Source organism: Heterostelium album (assembly GCF_000004825.1).
Source record: "Heterostelium album PN500 unplaced genomic scaffold PPL_scaffold8, whole genome shotgun sequence".
NCBI lineage: Eukaryota > Evosea > Eumycetozoa > Acytosteliales > Acytosteliaceae > Heterostelium > Heterostelium album.
This window is the reverse complement of record NW_008805070.1, coordinates 1,693,484-1,717,876: the sequence shown is the minus strand read 5'-3', so window position 1 is coordinate 1,717,876 and position 24,393 is coordinate 1,693,484. Positions and strand designations below refer to the sequence as shown.

General features: G+C 32.1%; 9 protein-coding genes across 9 annotated transcripts; 4 read left to right on the top strand and 5 right to left on the bottom strand.

Annotated features, from left to right (window-relative positions):
• Positions 1 to 1,395: 1,395 nt before the first annotated feature.
• Positions 1,396 to 2,202, top strand: PPL_08312 (uncharacterized protein; the record flags this gene model as incomplete). Its single annotated transcript, XM_020579132.1, has 3 exons — positions 1,396 to 1,680; positions 1,764 to 1,807; positions 2,166 to 2,202. The coding sequence occupies 3 exons, from the start codon at positions 1,396 to 1,398 to the stop codon at positions 2,200 to 2,202; spliced, it is 366 nt and encodes a 121-aa protein (XP_020430971.1).
• Positions 2,203 to 2,713: 511 nt separating this feature from the next.
• On the bottom strand, positions 2,714 to 3,989 carry CSN7 (proteasome component region PCI domain-containing protein; the record flags this gene model as incomplete). The annotated part of the gene is made up of 6 exons (XM_020579131.1): positions 2,714 to 2,756; positions 2,828 to 3,066; positions 3,174 to 3,242; positions 3,334 to 3,509; positions 3,611 to 3,686; positions 3,822 to 3,989. The coding sequence occupies 6 exons, from the start codon at positions 3,987 to 3,989 to the stop codon at positions 2,714 to 2,716; spliced, it is 771 nt and encodes a 256-aa protein (XP_020430970.1).
• Positions 3,990 to 4,434: 445 nt separating this feature from the next.
• clasp (CLIP-associating protein) lies at positions 4,435 to 8,249 on the top strand (the record flags this gene model as incomplete). Its single annotated transcript, XM_020579130.1, has 7 exons — positions 4,435 to 4,686; positions 5,210 to 5,270; positions 5,355 to 5,419; positions 5,513 to 6,292; positions 6,374 to 6,562; positions 6,637 to 6,777; positions 6,855 to 8,249. The coding sequence occupies 7 exons, from the start codon at positions 4,435 to 4,437 to the stop codon at positions 8,247 to 8,249; spliced, it is 2,883 nt and encodes a 960-aa protein (XP_020430969.1).
• Positions 8,250 to 9,139: 890 nt separating this feature from the next.
• Positions 9,140 to 9,584, bottom strand: PPL_08309 (H-type lectin domain-containing protein; the record flags this gene model as incomplete). The annotated part of the gene is made up of 2 exons (XM_020579129.1): positions 9,140 to 9,212; positions 9,289 to 9,584. 2 exons carry the CDS (start codon positions 9,582 to 9,584, stop codon positions 9,140 to 9,142), a joined length of 369 nt encoding a protein of 122 aa, XP_020430968.1.
• Positions 9,585 to 10,137: 553 nt separating this feature from the next.
• Positions 10,138 to 12,086, bottom strand: PPL_08308 (uncharacterized protein; the record flags this gene model as incomplete). Its single annotated transcript, XM_020579128.1, has 3 exons — positions 10,138 to 10,232; positions 10,458 to 11,503; positions 12,025 to 12,086. 3 exons carry the CDS (start codon positions 12,084 to 12,086, stop codon positions 10,138 to 10,140), a joined length of 1,203 nt encoding a protein of 400 aa, XP_020430967.1.
• Positions 12,087 to 12,665: 579 nt separating this feature from the next.
• cnxA (calreticulin family protein) lies at positions 12,666 to 14,243 on the bottom strand (the record flags this gene model as incomplete). Its single annotated transcript, XM_020579127.1, has 1 exon — positions 12,666 to 14,243. The coding sequence occupies one exon, from the start codon at positions 14,241 to 14,243 to the stop codon at positions 12,666 to 12,668; it is 1,578 nt and encodes a 525-aa protein (XP_020430966.1).
• Positions 14,244 to 14,816: 573 nt separating this feature from the next.
• mon2 (uncharacterized protein) lies at positions 14,817 to 20,352 on the top strand (the record flags this gene model as incomplete). Its single annotated transcript, XM_020579126.1, has 7 exons — positions 14,817 to 15,018; positions 15,090 to 15,214; positions 15,291 to 16,121; positions 16,320 to 18,556; positions 18,618 to 19,128; positions 19,202 to 19,504; positions 19,576 to 20,352. 7 exons carry the CDS (start codon positions 14,817 to 14,819, stop codon positions 20,350 to 20,352), a joined length of 4,986 nt encoding a protein of 1,661 aa, XP_020430965.1.
• A 135-nt stretch (positions 20,353 to 20,487) lies between these two features.
• On the bottom strand, positions 20,488 to 22,764 carry PPL_08305 (uncharacterized protein; the record flags this gene model as incomplete). Its single annotated transcript, XM_020579125.1, has 3 exons — positions 20,488 to 20,958; positions 21,028 to 22,268; positions 22,752 to 22,764. 3 exons carry the CDS (start codon positions 22,762 to 22,764, stop codon positions 20,488 to 20,490), a joined length of 1,725 nt encoding a protein of 574 aa, XP_020430964.1.
• Positions 22,765 to 22,868: 104 nt separating this feature from the next.
• On the top strand, positions 22,869 to 24,071 carry morg1 (WD40 repeat domain-containing protein; the record flags this gene model as incomplete). The annotated part of the gene is made up of 4 exons (XM_020579124.1): positions 22,869 to 22,935; positions 23,034 to 23,257; positions 23,362 to 23,611; positions 23,719 to 24,071. 4 exons carry the CDS (start codon positions 22,869 to 22,871, stop codon positions 24,069 to 24,071), a joined length of 894 nt encoding a protein of 297 aa, XP_020430963.1.
• Between the last annotated feature and the right edge of the window lie 322 nt (positions 24,072 to 24,393).

Sequence of the window (24,393 nt, the reverse complement as noted above, 5' to 3'; positions counted from 1 at the left end):
TAGTTTAATTGTTGATATTTTTCACCAAATAAAATATCTATTCATGAACAAAATAAAAATATAAAAAATATAATATAATATAAAACAATGAAAGGTATTTCTTTGCTATGTTGAAGAGTTACTTTTATTAAGTTTCTTTACTTCTGAATGTTTTAAAAAAAATTTTACCACACAATTTATTCTTTTGTTATAAATTAAATATAATTAAATTTGATTTCTATAAATAAAATATTTTTGTAAGGTTCTATTATTTGGAGAAGATTTTATTTTATACTATTTTGATTTAAAATTTTAAATGATATCTCAGTGTGGTTATTACCGACCATCACAAACTGATTGCAAATATAACAAATAAATTTCCATTGAATTCTCTCACTCATCTTTTGCGATCTAAATGAGCAATCAGTATAAACAACGATTGTAGGTCATTCTCTCTTCTCAACAAATCTTCTCACATCTTCTCATCAAATCTTCTCACGGTGTGGGGTGGTGGTTTTATAACCTTTTACAGTGTCTTTTTATTGATGGCATTGATAACTAAAAACTCCTATCACTCTCTGTTCGCTGAAATAAGATGCGTATTCTTCGGTTGTCGAATGATTGCACCATTGAAATTATTTCTCTCCCTGGTTTCAAAAAACAAAAAATTTACAAAAATGTTTTTAATAGATGGGAAAAAAAGATCGTTGATAGGGTTTTTTTGCAAGTTTTGCAATTTTTTTTTTTACAAATCAAAAGTAAAATGTCAAGGAAAAGTTTGACATGACATCTGTCATAACCCCTAATTTTTACAAAAAAATTTTAAAATTTGAGATAATATTTAAAAAAATTTATTTATAAATTTTTAAATTAAAAGAATTTAGAATAGGCAATTTTTCTATAAATTAAACAATTGTTCTGAAAATTGGACATCAATCCTGATGAGTTCTTTCTCCTTTCTATTTCGAAGATCCATATATAGTTTATTTTAAAAGACCAATTTTATACTTTTAAATATTTTTTAATATTTATCGGAATAATATAATATTAGAGATAAACAAATAACCCACACTTCCAAAAAAAAAAAAAAAAGTAAATTCGTCAAGATCACCTCTTTTAAGATTAAACCTATATTTAATCATTACCACTCACTATATATTTATATAACCACAACAACCACACTATATTTTCCAAATCAATTTTAAATTTTATAGACCAGTGTTTAACTTAAATTAAACTACCAAACTAATTTACATTTATATAAGACTATTTAAGTGATCTACTGATCATTGTTTTTTATAAATAGTAGAAGTAAAAACATCAAATAAATAATAAATAAAAATACAAATAATAATAATGAGTATTGTTAGTCAACCAAAATTTGGATCGGAGAGATTAGTCCAAGCTGGAAATGGAATGTCTGGGTTTGATGATTCCTATAGTCCAGAGTTGAAAGGAAAGATTCATCCTTTGGATTTCGCCAATATTATGTATCGGTTCAACTATCAAATCGAAGTGTTCTATGGAGCATTCATACAATTCCAAGTCACCAATATAATTACCCTTGTCATTTGTGTAATTCTCTTTATTCTCTCTATTCTCAAAATCACCGATCAATGGTTGAATTTAGAAATCACTGGTGCCATTGGATTATTGGGTGTTGTCGGTATGTTTGCATATATTATAAGTGGTAATAAAAAAGTAAGTAAAAAAAACAAACAATTGAATTTAATTCAAAAAAAATATATGTTAAACTAATAATTATTGTTTTGTTATTCAAATAGATTCTTAAGAGTTGTGAAGATTTTGCTTTGGAGTTAACTAATCGGTATGTTGAACAAGGCATTTCTTTCAGTGTAGAAAAGAAACCAAAAGGTGATCCATTCAAGATGGGTATGATTGTTTTGACAGTAGCATCTTATGATATTATCATTAGATATCAAAAAGAAAACAACAGCCATAGTAACTTCCATAAGAACTATGATCCCATACCAGAAGATATATCTATCAATATGAACACCGCACTCATCAACTAATTTGTTTCAATATTCCAACAAAACATCCAATACCTTGTATTTATGTAAATATAAATTTATTCACCATATTTTATCTATATAAGATAAGTTATGGTCGATATTTATACTCATATACTATCATAAATTTCATAAAATTTTTAATTAAAATAGTAGTAACACTTGGTTAGATTTCGAATTGTTACAATAAATTTTGTTTCCAATTAATTTGTTGTCCTTATTTTATTTATTTGGAAATCATAACCCTATTAATATTTTAAATTGAAAATTAATGTATTGAAATAGTTGATATCTATCCAAATTAAATCGAAGATAATGATTGATATATTAGTGAATTAAAAATTCAAACAGGTAAAATTAAAGTGACATCCACTGTGAAATTCACAGAACCATTTTAATCTAAAAATTCTTAATATTCCAAAAATGTTTACTCATCAATCAGACTCAAAAGTAATATATAACTTTCAATAATAATAGATTAGATTTAATATTCAGTTAAAAATAATAAAAGTTATAACTATAGCCGCAAATTAATATAAAATATAATCAAGGAATAAGGTAATTTCTAAAATCCAAAAAAATGAGAGCATGACGTTTGTTACAATGTATTATTTTATTTGAATTTGTTTTGGGTCATTTCAAGACTTTTATTGCTCCACTTAATATATTATCAACATTATTTCTATTGTCTGAATTGTTTTTTATGGTCTCTTGTGTAATTGATCCTTTACTTTGGTCTTGGCACTGTTTTGATTAATTAGTTTATAGTTAGTTTTCTAAACATTGTGATATCAATCATCATTATTAAAACTTACCCTTTTCTTGATCTAAATTCATCCATATATTCAGCAGAGTCAAACTGAGTGAATTCATTCTCTGGTTTGATTTGTGATTTGGCAATTTCGATTCTCTTTTCGAGTTCATCTCTTTCCTTACGATTCTTCTCGTGTACTTTATCGGTATGTGTCATCAATGTCGTAATGTTACCGAGTAAATCGTCTGATGTCTTCATCCTATTATAATGAACAAACATATCAAAAGTTAATATGATATACTAATAAAAATAATGAAACTTATAATAATAATAATAATAATAGATAGATTAATAGTTTACCAATTATCTAATGTTGTAATGATATTATCTATTTGATTGATAGATACATCTCTACCGATGGCAAATTCAATTTCTAAATGCTTATTCTTTTGATCTAATTTACCTCTAATGATATTCTAATTAGAATTAAAATAATAACAACAATAATATGTTAATACTAATATACAAAATGTTTTAGTAATGATAAATATAGTTGAAAGTAATTACCTGGTAGATTGAATCGATGATCAAATCTTCCAACTCTCTGAGGTTGGCGATACCAAGTTGTTCTTGAAGCAAAGTGTAAGGAATAACCTTTGAGATAGTCGATAAATATACAATAGTCAATTGTCTAAGTTTATTTGTCATCTGTGGTGATAATGCTGGCAAACTATCCTTATTCTCTACAGAAAGTTGATAATATAAGATAAACAATAAACACCATTAATATATATATCAATCTTTATATTAAAAAATAACAAAAAGCAACAATCATTAAACTTACTGATGTAATCAACATAGGTACCGAATGCAAATATATTTAAAAGATCGAATGATGATTTGAACTCTGTTTGTTGTAACTATACATATGTAAATAAAGTTTAATTGATGTGAAGTTTGTTAGTTAGTCAATTATTTTTGAACAAAATTTAATAATAAAATATAAAATATAAAATATAATGAAGTAAGTAAGTAAGTAAGTAAGTAAGACTTACAGCTTGAATGTTTGGCATATCTAGTAATTCACCGAATACATAGACCGCAGGGTTGTTAAGTGCTTGCTCGATCAAGGCAACACATGCTCTACCCTTGTTTGCTTTGGCCAAGATACAATATTGCTTCAAAGCAGTTCCTTCAGTTAATACATCAGCTGCGTGTGTCATTCTATAACTATCTAACTATCTAACTATCTATAACTTGTATCGAAATATTAATAAAACAAAAACAACAAAAAATATATTAAAAATTAATTAAAAAAAAAACAAACTTTTGATGATCATTATTTTTTTGGAAAGCAAAAATCTTTTTTTTTTCTTATTTTAATTTAAATTTCTTGGGGTTTTTTTTTGGTCCTTCAACTGAATGATCATAACAATTTAGGGGAATTATTGTACAGATACACAATCTACATTCAACTTCATCTACAATTTATTAAAATGAGTTCGCGATTATCATTTTAAGAGTTAAAAATATTTTTTTTCTTTAAATGTAAAATCTATCATAATATGTATGGTTGGAAGTGAACAACATTTTTATCAGATTTAGTCCATATTTTTAATAGATTGGTGGGTGTGGAATGCACATTTGATAATTAACTTTTTTAATCCAATGAAAAAGTTGTCAATCATCAAATATTCTTCTATGAAAAGTCAAGATGGTAAAGAGACTACAATTTCCAGAGGCTACGAATCGACCACCAAGGAGGAGGCACAGTCTTGGAAACCAGCTCGAGATAAGGCACATACCACCTATCTAAACACCATGATAGAAATGAATAAGATTGCCAACAATAATTTAACACATGTGCACATGAGAAAGTTTTGTTTCTTTATAAACAACAACAGAATAATCTATATCAAAGTGATTTTTTGATGTCATCTGTATGGAGAATACAATGCTGAATATGATTTGATATGAGACATCGATAGCGTATTACAACATTACAATATGAACAAAAATGTTTGTTGTACAATAATCAAAAAAAAAAGGTTAATATGGAATAGATATTGATTGTTGCAAATCAGCTTTTTATGATCATATCTATTTCGTTATAATTTATTATTATTGAAAATTACAACTTGAATGATCTCATAATCATTCAAACAACTATGATTAACATTTATTGTGCTCGTTTGGGCTGTCTTTAATGATTGTTGGTAAAAATAAATAAAATAGATATAAAAATTTTAAAAAAAAATTCAAATGTTCACAAGTTGAACCACAAAATTTTGGCGGGCTCTAAAGATTCAACTGTCAAAAATAGTTGTAAAAGACAATGAAGTCTTGGGAACATTAAGACTGTTTATTTTATTTTTTAATTTAATAAAAACATATGATTTTAGAATAGTTTGTGTATTTATTTATCAATATATATATTATATAGATAAGATATTTCGTAATGAATATTAATTTAAAATCTATTATAAATCAGCTTCGATCAAATGGTAAGACTAAGCATAATATTAAAAGTCAAAATTTCTTCATGATTTAAATAGTTTTAAGACTAACTTTAATTTATATTTATTTAGATCAAACAGATATTTATAATGGATATGATCAATTAATTAATTATGTTAAATTTAATATCGTTGAGGTAAGTGAAGTTGTTTTGGTTTCGAAACAATAAATAAATAATATGGTGATTTAAATAATTAACAAAAAAATATTTATAAATATAACTTTATAGAGTAAATCGATTATAGATATTTTCGAATTTATTATACCACATTTGATGGACCAGGAAATCAGTGATGAACTTCACTCAAAGGTATTGGAAGTTTCGAATTTCATGATCGATTTCTTTGCGGAGGAGCATCAGGAGATTATCGCTGTGCTGTTGGACACCATCAGTCAGTATGGATTCATCGGTAACGAGAACAACGACATCGTCGAGAAGGTAGAGAATCTGATATCTACCATACTGAAATGTGGTGGACTGGCTGCCGTCGATATGCTGGCACTCCTCTTCTCGCAGTGGATCTGCGACGATTCCTGGCGATGTCGACAACACATCGTCAGCCTCATGACAATGGCAATTACATCGTCGTTGTTGGACGTTTCCAGCTTGATCGCGAAATATCCCGATCTAATTGAAAATGTATTGTCGCTGCTTGGCAATGATATGGACGATGAGGAGCTCAACCAACTCGTCTCGATCATGCACAACGAAGCCAAAGATAGTTTAGAACGATTCATACTCTCAACACTCAAAGACAAACAATTAAAATCACAGTTAATTAGTAAATTGGAAATACATCATCCAATTGTCTCAACACCAACAGAGACAACAGTGAGAGCAACCAAACCGACTTCATCTATTTTTAGTAGTTCTATTAAACAAAAACCAACTTTATCATCTTCAACAATCAAGTCCAATAATAACTTATCGAAATCAACAACAACAAGAGCAATTGGATCTAGACCAACTAAAAATAATGATCCATTTGGAATGTTATTATTAAATCAAGTAAGTTATATAAGTTTATTAGTTTGTTATATTTATCATTATTTATTAATCTTTATTAATTATTATCAATTAAAACAACAGGAGTTGGATGAAGAACAACTGGAAAGTAAATTGAAAGAGATCATTGATAAATTATCAGATTCAAGCTCTGATTGGAGTATAAAGGTTAATAACCTTATAAAGTTACAAGTTTTAATGAGAGCTGGTGCTGCAGATCTACCTATATTCCATAGTTTATTCACAAAGTTAAGAGATCCATTAATATCACTAGTAAGTATTGGTTTGTTTGTTTATTAATATATATATAACTTTACTAAATAATATATTATTTATTATGTTTTTAGGTTAAAGATGTGAGATCACAATTGATAAAAGAAGCATGTGCAACCATTGCTGTCGTAGCGGAATTTATGAAGAGTCAATTCGAACCATATGTCGATAGATACATTGAGCTTTTGTTAACGAATGTTATAGTTACAATTCAGGTATGTTAACACTGTGTCAATTTATAATATAAACAAAAAGCACAATTATATTAACTAATTAATAATATTGTTTATAGATTATTTCGCAATCAAGTGATAATTGTATTAAGAGCATCATTACAGCATCGAAATCGATTAAAGCTCTACCAAGATTCGCAGAGATGTTGAAGCACAGTAAGAGTCCTGTAATGAGATCGAAGTGCCACGAGTATATACTTTTACTTTTGCAAATTGTATCGCCAGCGATATTGGAGAAACAAGAGGATGCTCTTGAGAGATCTATTCGTGCAGGTGTGAGCGATGCCGATCCCAACACTCGAAAGTTAGCAAGACAGTCGTTCCTCGCCTACTCTGCACACTTTCCACACAAAACAGAACAGCTTCTCCAGTCATTCGATTTAAGCGCCAAGAAGCTAATCATCAAAGAGATGCAGTCTTTCAATCCAACATATGAACTATTAGCATCATCATCATCATCCAACAACAACAATAATAATAACGTACCAAAACAACAACAACATTTCACAAAGAATAATAATAATAATAATACAAATAATCATCAAGTTTTATTTAATTCAACAAAGAATCCAATAACACAAACAACAAAAATAACAACAACAACAACACCAACTACAACAACAAGTCATCAGATCAGACCATTAACAACAGTATTGAAACCAACATTATCGAAATCAACAACATCATTAGCAATTGCGAATAGACCAGCTACACCTTTGAACAATGTATCATCCAACGTTGGATTATTAAAGAGAAAGCCAATTACATCATTATCTTCAACAACATTATCATTATCATCATCTACAACTGCAAAAACAACAGCAACAACAACAACAACAGCAATGATAAAACCAACTTCAACATTATTACAAAAAAGAGGTTTTAATAACATCGACGATGATATGATCAAATCGAATCTTAAACATATTAAATTAGACAAGGAGAATCAACATCATAATATATTACACAGTAGACCACCAACACCAATCGTTCCTTTAACGACATCTATCAAACTTCACTCTGTAAAGAAACCTCCAACCATTCCAACATCAAAGACATCTCAACAATTTGTATCATTCTTTAACAATAATAGTAATAATAATAGTATTAATATTAAAAATAATAATAATAATAATTATGAATTGAAATCATCAGTTTCTTCAGTACCAACCACAACAGTAAATCAACAACAATTAACTATTTCACAACTACTTGGTCAAAATAACATCAACAACAACAATAATGTTAATATTAGATATAATAAAGCGAATCAACAAACAACAAAAACAACATTGACATCGATCATGTCAACACCACCACCAGCATCACAGCAAAACAGACCAAACAACTACTTCCAAAATTCATCGAAAAAAGCAGCCATGCCAAACAGAACATTGATGCCATTGTCATCTTCAATCAACAGCGAACTAAAAATATCAGATCTAGGACTGTAGTATTTAATTAATTACTAATAATATCAAAATCATAAAAATAAAATAATTTTATCTCTTCTTAAATCTTCTAAAAATAATTTATTTTAATTCTACAATTACAAAAGTGTTGTCTAATCAGATATATTTCTACTATAGGAAGAATATATATACTATTCTAAATAACAAAAAAAATAAATAGTCATATACTACACCCAACTCAACTTTAAATTACAAAAGAACAAAGATAAAGTATTAAATTATAATTGATTTATTTAATATTACTATTTTTTTAATAATTGATTATTAATATTGCATCTTTAAGGTCCACTAACTTTGTTCTTAATTAATTTGGTAATGACTATGGTGGTTGAAAAAATAATTCTTGTACATGAATTTATTGCTTGTTTTGCACCAATTGATTGAAGGAAGGAAATAATTCCCCATGATCCTAGTTTAGACATTAAATACGAAGCAATTGAATTTTTTACTATACCAAGAGGACCAAAACCAAGTGCTTTTACTATTATAGGAATGATTATGGGGGACAGATAATACGAAATAATAAATGTATTAGGGTCCAAGTCTATCTTCATTTTATTTGTTATTTATTAAATTTGGTAATATAGAATAGATTTATTCGTTTATGATTACACAATAAAACCAACTAAAAAAAAAAAAAAAAAATTTATTTTTATTTTTTTATTTACAAAACTTAAAACTCAAGAGTTTGAAAGGTTGAAAAAACCCACTCACTCTCTGAACATTAAAATCAGATTATTTTAGTAAAATAAATAAAAATAGACTAATTTTTTATTATATTTTTCTTTCTTTTAGTATTAAAAATTAATGTGCAGAAAGGAATAGTATGATCATATTTATTTTATTTTCATCTTGTTGAAAGCTAACCTTATTTAACAACATGATGGAGTGAAAGTGGCAATCCAAAGAGCACCGTATCCATATGAGTCACTGTCAGCCCAGGTTCTATAAATAAAAATTAAAGTGAATAGAATTAATAAAAATTCGGATTCTACAAAGAAAAAAATATTAGATTACATACACATATTTGACATTGAAACCAGTGTTGGTGACATTGACAGCCTTGGCATAGACTCTGAAGTTTTTGCTTTGATTTTGATCAGCACAAGCAATGGCAACACTGACCTTTGGGGTGGTTCCACATGGGAATGGAGTGGCGAACTTCACTGGGAGAAGGTAGAATCTCTCCTTGACATCTGGGTGCTTTTCATTTGAAGCTGATTGAGTTGGGAGAACTGATTTACCGATATCATCAACATAGTTGAAACTACCGTGGTCAATCATAGTTACGCTTCTATTACAACAAGTACAAGTCATTTTTTAGTTTTATTAAAAATATATATTTAAATATTTGTTTTTATAATTTGATATTTTACAACAAAAGTTTCAACTATTTATACTTTTTAATTAGCATATGCACAAAGGAAGTTAGATATTTTAAAAAATTAAAAAATTAAAAAATAACCATTAACCATCGAGATTCATTATTTGTAATTTGGATTGGTGGCAAATTACAAATAAAACTACTGTTATACTCCAACATTTCCTTTTTTGAACGAAATCTCCAATCAATTTCAAAAGGAAAGGTACCCATTATCAACACTCTAGGCAATCAAAGTAATTCATCCTGATTTTTTTTTTTGAACTTTTATTGAAGAATATTTATTGTCATTGGGAAGACAAAGTCTGATCTTCTTATTTGATTTGTAAAAGGTATCAAAATCTTGGGTTTGTTGAAATTATGAGGATAAACAAATCTGAACAAAAAATTTTTGAACACAATTTCGAAAAAAAGTCACCAAGATTCAGCGAAAAAAGACAAAAATGAAAAATAATGAACCATTTTTTGTACAAATAGGGTGTACAAATTCTAATCATAGCGTCCAGATAAATAATAGATTTTTGAGGTACAATCTTTGGAATCCATAAGACAATTTGAGAATTTAAACCAACTATTTTTGATTTCTGAAAAAATAATTAAAAAAAATAATAAATCAACAAATTTGATATAAAATAATAATAAAATATTTGAATCATTAGTTAACTAATAAAACTTGATAAATTTAATTAATTTGTTTAAGTGATCTTCAAAAAGTGGAATATTTATTAAGAATCTATAATATTTAAGTTAAATTTTTTTAGAAATAATAAGTTTATATAATAATTGATCTAATTGTCCTGAGAATTCACTAGAAGAACCACCCCACATCCAAAATTCATGATTTCCATTTTCATCATCTTTGGTGAAATAATAAGCGCCAATTGGAATTGGTGGAGTAATTTGTTTGTTTGTCAATGGATCGATTTGTGCTGCAACTATAACTCTACTCCACAGTTTAGTTTTGAAATCAAATCTCCATACATCGTTGTAGTTTTGACCTGTCCAACTTGATCCACCAGTAAGGATAAGTGCCTTCTTGTCAACATGAATAATCTTTGCGTTATCTCTCTTTCCAGGTGTAACATTGGTTGCTGGAATCAGCTCTGTCCAATAACCAGTGGTAAGATCAAACTCTTGTAGATCTCCCAAATAATTTCTCTCCCCAAAAGTAGAGTTTCCCAATGGATCCTTTGTGTAACCACCATAGGTATATAAAGCGTGCTTATCTCTAGAGTATCCCAAATGATGATGTCCTCTTGGAGTTGGAATGACACCTTTCATAGTTACATTTTTCCAACCGCCTTGCATCAAGTCGAATTCAATGACACCTGTCTGAAGGCCACGTGGTCTATTAACAAACGCTGGCAAAGTTGAACTGGTTCCAAAAATAGCATATGCCTTCTTACCAACTACCTTTGCTTCGGTCGATCTGTTCGCAGAATATTGCTGGTCCAGAGTCTGTGGAATCGAATGCCATGTCGAAGTGGCAACATTATACATGCTTGTAGTGTTAAAAGTAAGGTCCAAACCTCTACGGAAAGGACCGTGACCACCTGTAAGGAATATATTTCCAGTTCTACGGTCAACCCACAACAGTGCCTCTGCTCTAGGTGTTGGAGTGTCTGGCGCCACTAGGTTTCTCCAAACCAAAGTATTGACATCAAGAACTGAAAATACAGGGTGAGGAAAGTCTACTGGGTATGATCCATTCAAACCACCGAAAATATAAAATAAATGACGTTTCTCATCGAATGCACTAGCTCCATCCCACATTGGAGGTGGAATTTCACCTGATTGTTCTAATTTCAACCATAGAGATTGTTGTGCTAAAATATTATTACTCTTAGCAAGTGTACTAATTATAAATAGAATTGTAAATAAAATAATTATATTTTTCATTTTTTTAAATATATAAAAATATGTGATTTTAGAAAACTTTAAATATTATTATTTTTCATAATGAACATAGTATGAACCAGTTCTTTAATATTTTGTTCAAAAATAATAGAAATAAATCAATCAAAATCAATAATTTCTTTTAATCATTGTTGGGTTACAAAATAGAAAAAAAAGTTCAAATGAAAATCTTTGTTTGCCCATCAAAAAAAAACACCAATTTGCTCGTGTGATTTAATTGGCAATAGATCCCAATTTCAAAATCATTTTGATTGGATTTATTTTTATTTTTATTTTATTTTTTAGTTTGTTTGCATTTCGAAAATCAAAAAACATGTGATGATTATTTGGACACCTTCGGAATGATTTTTCATTTTATTTTTTTTCAATTACATCATCAATATTATGATGTTTAATTTTTATATAATAGAAATTGAATCGGTATAATTAATTAAAAGGAGATTATACCGGAAGTTTTACTCATTTTTATTTTTATTACTAAAGTCATTAATTAATAATTGTAAGACAATTAAATAATTCATCTTTTTGTGGATTCTCCCAATTCTATTATTTTATTTTCAAGAGATCAAGAGATCAAGATCACCAAACCAACTTCTTCATATCTTCTTAACCTCAGTTTATTTTAAAAATACAAAATCAAAAGTTCATAATTTTTAGGATTTGTATTCTTGTGTCCTGTACAAAAAGAACACCAATCATAATTATTAATCAATAATATTATCTAAATCAAAGTTAAATTTAATTATTATTTAACTTTTTAACTTAGGTTAAGCAAAGATATCAAGTTTCTAAATGTTTCTCTTAAATTAGTGATGAATGAGTTTCTTCCCAATTCAGAAGAATGCAAATCCAATACAGAAAAGGATGAACAGTTAAACTATTCGTTTTATATTGCTTCGTTGGGACGCCCAAAGGAATTGTTTAATGTATCATTAAGAATCACTAATATCAAGCTATACCAAATTCACTTGATGTTTAAATATTCAATTGAATACAATCAATAAAAAACATAAAGAAAAAATATAGCGTAATTTAAATTAATCAAACAAAATAAAAAAACAACCTAATTAAAATGATTATCTATATTATATAACTACTATTTAATTAACTTTTGAAGTTCTCTTTTTTGATTTTGGCTTTTCTTCTTCCTCTTCTTCCTCTTCTTCTTCAGATGAGTCTGATTCAATTTGTGGAGTTTCAGATTGCTTCTTGGTTGTTGTGGTAGTGGTGGTGTTGGTACTACCAGCGGTGGTGTTTGCCTTGGTAGTTTGAGCGGCGGATGATGATGGCTTGACCATACAGATCAAGAGTGGAAGGAGACCGAGGACGGCAGCACCAATCACTGGGACTGGATTCTCCTTGGCGTAGACGGTGAACATATCAATGTACATCAAAGCTTGGTCAACGAGTGAGAGCTCTGGATTCAACTTTTTGGCTTTTTCTTCTTCCTCCTTGGCTTGACGCTCCTTCTCCAACTTGAACTTTGGAGCCCAGGTCTCGGCGGCCAAACGGTCGGCCTCCGACTTGTCGTGGGTAATGATAAAGTTGTCAAAGTAGATGTTTGGTGACATGGTCCAGATCTCGACACCGATGGCACCGATCTTCTCGACGATGTATGGATTCTCGATCTCAAAGTACTCGGGGTTGGCGATTTGCTTGGCCTTCCAGACACCCTTGTAGAGTGGATTGTCAATCATTGGAGCGGACCACTTACCCTTGTACAATGGGTTTGGAATGATTGGGGCGGCCCACTTTCCACACATACCGTCTTGGCAACGTGGATTTGGGATCATTGGTGCCTCCCATTCTCCGTCGTCTTCGTCGTTCCACTCGGATGGCTTCTCCTCGTCGGGCGATGGGATGTACTCTGGCTCGTTGTCCAACCACTCGGCTGGCTTGACGGCGTCGGGATCAGTGATTCTCGATGGTTGGTCTTCATCCCAGTCGTCTGGCTTGACAGCTTCTGGATCGGGCATCTTCTCGTCGTCGACCCAGTCGACTGGCTTGTGGTCGGAGGGATCATCGATCTCCTTGGGTGGATTGAACGCTGGAACAAAGTTCTTGTGGAAGGAACCCTCGTAGACGTTGACCTGGTCGAGGTAGATAACGAAGGTGTTGTCGGGCTTGATGTGCAAACTGTAGAGATGCGAGAGAGTGTCGGTCTTTACGGCTGGCTTGGCTTCGATCAGCTTCTCCTGGAAGGTCTTGGTGATTGGATTCTTCGATTGTACAATGAAGTGGATACGATTGTCGGAACCGCACTTGTCTGGACCAAACATGATCGAGTACGGTGTGTTTCCATTGACCTGTTCGACGTCGAAATTCTCGGTGTCTTGGAACAACTTGATGTAGGCACCACCACAGTCCAATCCGTTTTGCAACTTGACTTCGTACTGAACCAACAACTCCTTGCCGGTGTTATCGATCGGTTTCACCAGCTTACTGGTGATGGCGTAACGCTTGGCCAACTGAGGGAGCACCATTCCCTTGTCCGATGGATCGAATGTGTTATCGGCAGCACGGATCTCAAAGTCCGCCTCTGAATTGACCGATTTCACCCAACGCGATTGACTCAACGATTGAAAGTCATCAAAGAACACTGTCGATTGTCCCGGTGTAAATGACAATACACTTCCAATAACAATTGATAATATAATTGTTAAATATACAATTCTCATTTCTTTTTAAACTATATAGTTTATTATTTATATATAAATATAATATAAATATAAAATATATTATAAATTAAAAATTAAATAAGTAAAATGATTGTTGCAACAATCTTCAAAAAAAAAAAAAACAACAACAACTTACTTTGGTAGATCTAAAGTGTTTGAAATGAAAATAATAATAAATAATAAAAAAAATAATAAAAAAACACAGACTTATTAAATTTTTGATGAATTGAAGTGTGTGATTTTTAAATGATAAAAAAAGATGACTCACCACTCTTTGCAAAATTATGAAGTTCAATAAAGTAACCACACACCACACACCTCCAATTTTTACATAACACATAAAAGTATTAAAAAAAAAACAATAAAAACTTTTTTATTACATTTTATTATATTCATTTTTCAGTCAGTTTTAATTAGTTTTAGATTAGTTTAATGCTAGTTCTTCTTTATTTATATGTGTGTTAGTTATTAATTGATAATAATAATATAATAATAATAATAATAATAATAAAGTTGACACATTAGATTAAAATAATTAAAATTATATAATTGAATTTACTATTCATCTGATATATGAATACACCATCTATGTCAGGTGGTAATACACCAAAGGCAAATGGCTTGGGATTACTCACTGTATTGCAAACAGAGTTGAGATCGATATCTCAAGAGGCACGTTCAAAGTTCCCTGCCATCAAAGAGGCAAGTGAACGTGGTATTCTAAAATTGAAATACATAGAAGAGCAATCAACATCAATAGAAACATTAATAGTTGGTATGTATTGTATAATCTAGATATATTGTTAGTTAATTAATATCATAAATATAATTATAATATCATAATAGCACTTTCAAAATCAGAAGATGTATTAAAACCATTCTTAATGTCATGTGATACCAAGAATCAAAAGATGGTATCGATTGCAATTGGTTCAATTCTAAAGTTGATTTCTCAATCCGCTGTTTCAATTGTATGTTATAAGTTATTAGGTTAGAGGATATATATATATAGTTATATTAATATTAATAATTATTATTATCACACAGACAACATTACCATTGATTCTAAGTAAGATGTCAATGTTGATCGATATTGGTAGTGAAGAACCGGTGCAGCTAAAGGTTTTACAAGGATTACTTATTTTGATAACTACATTGCATGATCTACACGATGATCTGTTGGCACAGTGTTTGGTATTATGTTTTCGATTGCATTGCAGTAAGAATACATCGATTCAAAAGACATCATCTGCAACATTACCACAAATCACAAGAATCATATTTGATCGTGTAGTTTTAGAGATGAATAATAGTAATAACAACAACAACAACAACAATAGTAATAATGAAGATGATCATCAATCTAATGATGCTGCAACAATGGAACTTAATCCAATTGGTGGTGATCAACAACAACAACAACAACAATCAACTACAGAGTCAACAAATGATGATAATCAACAACATGAAAATAACAATAATAATGAACAAACAACAACTACAACTACAGCAACAAATGAAGATGTATCAACAACACCAAATAATACAGATGAACAACCACAACAACAGCAACAAGAAGGAGGAGTTTCAATTACAAATTCAAGTAATTCATCACCTATTTTAACATCATCGGTTTCTGCAACTGCAAGTACACCGACGATGATCGATCCAGTGTCACCTACACTTGGAAATAACAATAGAGCACCACCATCACTGAAGCCTTGTGCACGTGATGCCTATCTCCTATTACAGGATCTCTGTCATATTACAGGTGGTGATAATCCATGTTGGTTACCACCAACTACCACCATTTCAAGAGCAACCGGTCTAGAATTAATTGAAATGATTATATCTGTACATCAACCAATATTTACACATGTAAGTTATTGTTTGTTGGTTTATTAACAATATTGTAGAGATTATATCCTAACTAACTAACTAAATTATTGTTTATGTCTACAGTTGGAAGAATTTAAATTTGTATTAAAAGATAGAGTTTGTCCGTTGTTGATAAAGTCTTTCAAGTTTAAGATGGACTTTTTCCATACGGTTCGACTAATGAGAATCATTACTCAGTTCATTTCGAAATATAGCGAGGTGATGGTGACTGAATCCGATGTTTTGTTGACAAAGAGTATTAGGATGTTGGAGAGTGATTCCACTCCTTGGATGCAAGTGTTGGCGTTGGAATCGTTCAAGGTCTACAGTGAAGATCCTCAGTTACTGAGAATGTTCTATAAGAACTACGATAAGGACAACAATGCAGCCAAGATCTTTGAGAATATGGCATCGTCCATCGGTCGATACGTTCAGACGCTGTACGTGTTGGACAGCTCTCACTATGTATTCACTAACACCGCAAAGAACAGACTGATGGATATGCTCTGGCAGACCGAAGCACCGGCAGTGCGTGAATCCTACATTATCTCGGTGTGTACCGAGTGTATCACTGGCATCGTCAACTCGGTCGCTGAGATTAACAATCCCGATGTCGACTCTTTTCCACATGGAATGGCATCGGCTTGTTGGGTTGCAGTGTTGGCAGCGATCTCTATGCTACTAAGTAAAGCTGCCGATGAAACGCTGATTCAGATCATCTTGAAATCATTACAGTCGTTTACCAATACCTGTGGAGAGCTGCATTTGTCGGCACCGCGTGATGCTCTGTTGACTTGTTTGTGCAAGACAACGACTCCACCTGCGCTTGCCGACCAACAGCCATCGGACATCTCGATAGATGGCGAATCAAACAGTGGAAGATCATCTAATATGCTTGACAAGTCTGGCAATGCCGACGATAAGAACAAACGAGATCAACTGCCAATGTTAACGCCATCGCAATACTATCCAACCTCGAAAAATATCCTCTCCGTAAAGACACTGTTGAATATAGCACATTGTATGGGATCGGTTTTAGATGAAGCATGGATATTGGTGTTGGAAACACTCGAAACTTGGGACAAGGTTTTGAAAACAATGCATCAACAGCAGCAACAGGAAGAGCGTACCAGTTCATCGTCATCGGTCAACAATGTATCGAGTCCGCGTATCGGACAAGGTGAAGTGCCCATCTTGATAACAGCAATGAACAGTCTCTTTAAATCATCGTCGCAACTCGATGAGCGATCGATCAACTTCCTCTTTGACGCACTTGCCAAGCTGTGTCAACAGACACTGTCGAAATCTGGATTCCAAATTAATTCGCCAACCAATATGTTTGCCATTAACAAGCTGGTCGAGGCATCGATGGCCAATCTCAGTAGAATCGATAAACTCTGGGGATTTGTATCGACCTATATCGTTGAGACATGTAATCATAAGAATGCATACGTACGTCTGTTTGGTGTAGATTCACTCACCAACATCATAAAGACGGCACTCTCCATTCCTGCACCGCCATCCAGCGAGAACGAAGACGACGTCACCGACGAAGCAGCTTCAGAGTCGGAGGATGAATACGTGCCTGCAGCGAAACGCTATAGAAAGTGGAATATCGAGAGAATGCAAGTCGAGTTCTTCAATACCATCGAGGAGATCTCGTTCTCACAGTATGTCGACACCAAAGAAAAGATATTGGAATCGATCCACCAGATACTCTCATCGTCTGGACAGACGCTTTCAACAGCCTGGCCCATTCTCCTATCGATCCTGCTAAGAGTAGCGCAAAACAATGAGAAAGCATTCATTCCCATTGCTTTCGAGAGTCTCAAGTTGATCTGCAATGAGTTCCTCTCGAATCTCACACCCGAGTGTCTTGTCCTGACGATCGAGGTAATCTCTGCATTCGTATCACAGAAATCCGATATCAATATCAGTTTAACCGCTAGCTCTGGACAGCTGTCGGATTTGACCTACTTCTTGGCCAACGAGAATGCATTGGCCACCTCGAAATACAACACTACAACGATCGAACAAATCAATCAATCCATAGATCAAACTCGTAACACTGAAGATAAAGACAGTCAACAGCTTCAAATGAATAACAATAGGTCCAGTAGTAACCGAACCAGACCAAGCATTCCAAATTCCTCACCGTTCTACGTAGAGAGAAAGCAGAGCGTAATGTGTAGAATGTGGTTATGTGCATACACCTCGATGAAACAACTATGTATAGATCAACGTCCAGCAATAAGAAACGGTGTGATCGTTTCACTCTTCCAAACACTCACCAACTTTTTACATCTCCTCGATAAAGATCTCATCGAAACCATACTCTGGAATATTCTATTCCCACTCATCGAAGAAGTCAAACAATGTTCTGAATTAGCTGATAAAGAAAGAATCGATTCAGATTTAGGTGGTGGTGTTATGTTGTAAGTAGTTATTTACACTGTATGTAAATTGTAAAGATATTAACTCCATTATGATTTGTAGATTGGTTCATCATAGTAGAAATACAGCACAGAAACAATGGGATGAAACACAGGTATTACCAATTGGTAGAATGATCATTGTATTCAAAACGTTCTTTGATACTCTGAGTCAGTTACCAACATTCACCAAGGCATGGGAGAAACTACTGAATATTTTGGAGACGGAATCAAAGTCGTCGAGTAAAGAGGTTTCAATGGCATCGATTTCATCGCTTCACGAAATCGTCAATTCCAATATAACCGATGGCTCACACCATGAGCTAAGTGAATCGGTTTGGGAAACCATTTTGAGACTGTCGACAAAACTCACCGATTCCACCTCTGTGGCCAAAACCCTGACTGTTTATATTAAAGTATTTTTAGACCTCTATCAAAAGACGAAATCATCGTTGAATCACGCCCAAATGCTTAGAGTGCTGCAAATTCTCTATCCATTGGGACTCTACATTCCAGAGACAACCACTGATCTATCGAATCCACAAGTTCATACATTACAAATGATAAAATCTTTCGTAAGTTTATTGGTTACTTATTTTAAAATAATAATAATAATAATAACTTTTACTAATTACTATTTATTTATAGCCACCAATTACAGAAGAATTGTTCCCAACACTTATTTCAATGTTATTAAAATATGTATCGATTGGTATTTCCTATGAATACTCACCATCGTCATGTGAAGTAATCTTCCCAAATGTTGCAATCACCAAGGATTTAGTTTATTATTCTCTCATCACTGAGAAATCAATGGAGCTAATCAGTGAATTGTTCCTTCATCCAACAACCACCAATTCAATGAGAGCATCAATCTATGAAGATATTCTTAAAGTATTTGGTTCTGCAATAATGACTAAATATACAAAATATCATTCAAATGTTTGGAAGGTATGATTTAATCAAATCAATTTTACTTTAACATATGAATACTAATTAATTATTATTAATTATTTAAACAGTTGGCAGTATCAAATCTTATAAAGATGTTACCACTCGGTTTACTTTCAATTAATGAAGATTCAAATTCGTTAAATGATATAAAGAGAAATATGATTTGGACAGAGTTGATCGATTCCATTCAGACATTTGTATTACACGAAAGAAATGTGGCCGCCAATTCATTGTCACCCGAGAAGAAAACGGAGGAAGATCGTTACGATGTAGATTTAATTAATGCAATTTCCAAAGAGATGGTTGGATTCTCTGGTATTAGAGTGGAGCGTGTATCGATAATCCGTGATCGTCTGGTTGAGATCCTCAATGAAGGATCGATGCTCTCACCACAGGGCCGCGAAAAAGTATCGCAAGCATGCTATCAGAATCTTTTCTCTGTGTGTGGCAAAGCCTCTACAACCAATTCGGAATCGATCGAGATTGCCAAGATCATCTTGCCAGTGCTATTGAAACGCTGCAAAGAGGTGCTACAGCGATTCGTTGTGGACGAGCGTCAAAGTGGCAATTGTCCGTTGCCCCGCCACCGATTGACAGAGGTATCGTTCATTCTCAAGGAGATACTCAATCTCCAGCTGCAACCGGGAATCTATCAGCCATCGAGCTCCATGAATCCAAACAGCAGTGCACTACTCGGTGGCAAACGACCACATCTATTGGAGCTATTCACCATCCTGAGTGATTGTATATGTACATCGGAGAAAGAAATCAAAGAATTACTCAAAAATATTTTCTACATAGTTGCACAAGAATTTCTATTTTTAGATTCCGCTCCACAATCATAAATATAAATAAATCAAATATAAATAAATTAATCATTGTTTTTTTTTGCACAAACAACAACTACAACAACATAATTAATTATTAAATAGGGAATTCTATATTTTTACAAACTTTATATAATTGATTATTCTCCTGTATCACTTATCATCTGTTTTTTCTAATTTAATATTGGTTTGTGATGTTTCCCATAAACTAGTAGGTGATGTCTTTGTATTGTTGTTGTTGTTGTTGTTGTTGGTTGTGGTTGTGCTTGTTTCGCTATGTGGAACTGTAAGCTTGCTTTGGACGTCGGTGAGGAACGATTCAAATGAAACCTGTGATGTTAATATAGTTGGAGTGGTTGTGTCGTCTGTCATCTGTGCCTCTGCTTTCGGTGCCATTCCACCAAGAAGCTCAGCAACACCACTCTGAAGCTTCATCTGTACTGCTGGGTCCAACTGTGGTTTGAAACCTGCGGCAGCAGCGGCGGCTTGACCTTTCTTCATCAACGCATTGTTCTTTAGATCGATCAACTGAGTAACACAATTTCCTAAATTATAATCGCATGAATAAGCTACCCAATCTATAACACCTTCTTCTACTGTCTTTCCAAATAATTCTTTTAATTCCTATATATAATGATTGTTAGAATATATATGTTCAAAAACATAAGTTCTTTGTTTCGTTTTCTAACTTACTTTTAATATATCTTGTTGTGAATAAGTTTTCTTATTTGGATGAGATGATTCTTTCTCTTTCTTTTTGGTTTCAAAATTCTTTTCTAGTTTCTCTTGTTCTTCGATGAGCTGTAATTGTAGAGCACGCTTCTCAGCTTCGGAAAGTCGGCTTGTAAGTGGTTGTCTTGGTGGTAGTTGTACCGATGGTTTCTCTTCTTTTAGTTTATTGATTTGGTTCTGTTCGTTGACCAACTGATCTATGACCAGCTCTAAATTGCCGTTGCACATCATATAGTAACCTTTCAGTTCAAACTCTTGATAGGTGTTGCCAAAGATGTCCTTCAGTGTCTGTATGTCCTCTTTGAGCTTGGGGAACAGCTGGTTGTCGTCGACCGGCTCTTCTTCTTCCTCGCCGAGCAGCTCTTCGTCTTCGTCCTCGTAGCTCATCGAGTCTGACAATGAAATGGATCTGCCCTCTGACATCTCCTGGGAGTCGTTCATAGTGTCGCCGCCACCGCCATTGTTGTTGTTTCCACCACTGCCATCCAAATTGTTTGGCACCAATGCTTTCGCTTGTTTAGCAATCAACTCTTGCTGGTCATGTCGTTTCTGCAACTCGGGAATGCTCTTCTCGACGCTCCACGAGTTACGCTCGAGAATCGAGTATACTTTGCCATCCTTTTCGAGCAGTGGAAACATCGAAACGATCTGCTCGACCAACTCCAAACGGTCTTGATAATCTAAATGTGGAGTCGCACGGTACGGTGTGAATCTACTGCTTCTATGATGATGCTTGTGATGATCGTCCCCATTGTTATTACTATGATCGTCTTCGTTGTTATTGCCATTCTTATTATATCGATTTGAATCTGCAAGCGGTAGAGATGCCACTTGCGATGGGATTTGTTGAATCGCAATATTATGTGGCATTGGAATCTGACCGAACAAACTAGTGAATGTCTTCTGACTACTTCCAAATCTAATGTTAGTGGGATCGTCTTTACTTGTAGCGGTAGCAGTAGTTGTTGAATCTCCAAATACCTGATCATTACCACTATTGTTGTTGTTGTTGTTGTTGTTATTTATCTTTGGACTTGTTGTTGATGTTGTCGTACCAATACCATCATTTACGGATGCACCAACACCACCACCACCACTATCTCCATTATTATTGTTATTCTGTATCATATGATCTTCCATCGTCTCTCTCTCTCCTATCTCTCTTTGTTCATATACAACCAATAACCACAAACTAAACAAAACTAAACAAATATAATTGCAAATATAACAAATATAATTGTAAATTCAACAATATCTATCTATATAAGTATATAAATATATAATATAACTAACTTTTTGTTTGAAAATTAATAAACAAATATTAATTAGTATATTATTACTCTTGTGTGTTGTTGTTGTTGCACTGTGTTTTTTATTAAATTAAATGTAATTTGTATAGAAATGTTGATATCAAAAATAAAACTTCAACTTATATATATGTTCTCTTTAGTCAATATTTTGTATATTTAACGAGTTGTATATATTTAGCGGTACCTTCTATAAATTTGTAAATATTTATTGATAAAAATTATTGTGCAATAAAAATCAAAAAAAGAAATAAATTAATTTTTAAAATTCTAATAAATTTTTAATATTTGATTTATTAATTTGAACTTCTTTTTTTTTTATTGTGCACAAAATAATTTTTCAACAAAATTAAAAAGAAATTTCATAAATTGAATGACCATCGATCAACATATCTGTCTCTCTTTGATCAGAGTCTAATTCTCTTGTTTATTCTTTTGAATTTTTATTACTTGGTCATAAATTTTTTTTATTTTTTTGTTAATGAATAACATGTTATGAAATTTAATAATAGTAAAGTATTATTAGGACATCAAGGATCAGTTTTAGTTGTTAGATTTAATAGTAAGTTAGTAGTAGTTATTAATAATATTATATTATCATACTATATCTAATATGTATGTATGTATGTATATTAACTTTTAATTTATTTGCCTAATTAGATGATGGACAATATTGTCTGAGTGGATCACAAGACAAGACTATTAAGCTTTGGAATCCATCTAAAGAGTTATTGATTCATACATTCAGTGGACATGGCTATCCTGTATTGGATGTAAAGAGTTCGCCTGATAACAATCATATCTATAGTTGTGCAGAGCGTCAACTCTATCAATGGGATATAACATCAGGTGAAACAATTAGAAAGTTTAAAGGTCATTCACATGTAAAGTATATATAAAGTAGATTGTTTTGTTTTCTTTGTTTTAGTTTATTAATTAAATAATCTTATTATTATTATTATTATTATTGTTATTTATTATATTTTAGACAATAAATTCGATTGCATTGAATAGAGATCAATCCATTTTATTATCAGGATCATACGATAAGAGTATAAAGATATGGGATTTGAAATCTAGAAATGCAGATCCTATTCAGGTGATCGAAGATGCACAAGACAGTGTTACATCGGTCATTGTCAACGACGATGAATTCGAAATCATATCATGTAGTGTCGATGGTGCAATTAGAATCTATGATATTAGAAATGGCAAATTAAAATATGATCAATTAAATCGTAAGTAAAACTAATAACTAACTATCTAACCAACTATTATATCCACGGTTTTTTATCAATTTACTAATAATATTAATTATTAATTATTATGTTTATTATTAATGTAGATGCATTATCATCAATCTATTTAACACATGATAAAAAATGTTTGTTGGTCGGTGCAATGAATTCATCGATTCAGTTGTTGGAGAAGAAAACCGGTGATTTGTTAAATGATTTCTCGGGTCATCGTAATTCGATATACAAACTCAATAGTTGTACGGTGTTCGACGATTCACTGGTGGTCAGTGGTTCCGAGGACAACGACATCTATCTGTGGGACATTGTCGAAGGCAACATCGTTGGCAGACTCAAAGCACATCAAAACGTTGTCACTTCAATCGATACACATCCAAAGCAACATATCGTTATTTCAGCATCAACCGATGCTTCTATTCGATATTGGGACACTCAACAATAATAATAATATATAAATAACAGCAACAACAACAACAAAAAAAAACAACAATAACAAAAATAAGAACCTAACTTATTTAAATTGTATTTTTATAATCTAAAACAAAACAGTGTAGAGTAATTATTAAAGAATGAATGGCTTTCTTCATTCTGATTCCTTGCAGTTTTTGTTTATTTTTACGATTTTCGTTTGAAAATATTGAATTGAAACGAAAACAAAACTATTTTGGTCAAATTTCAATGTAAATGTTGTTAAAGATGGCGCAGAGTCAAATACGATTTAAATCATATTTTAATAAGTAACTATATGATAATCTCTTAATTAT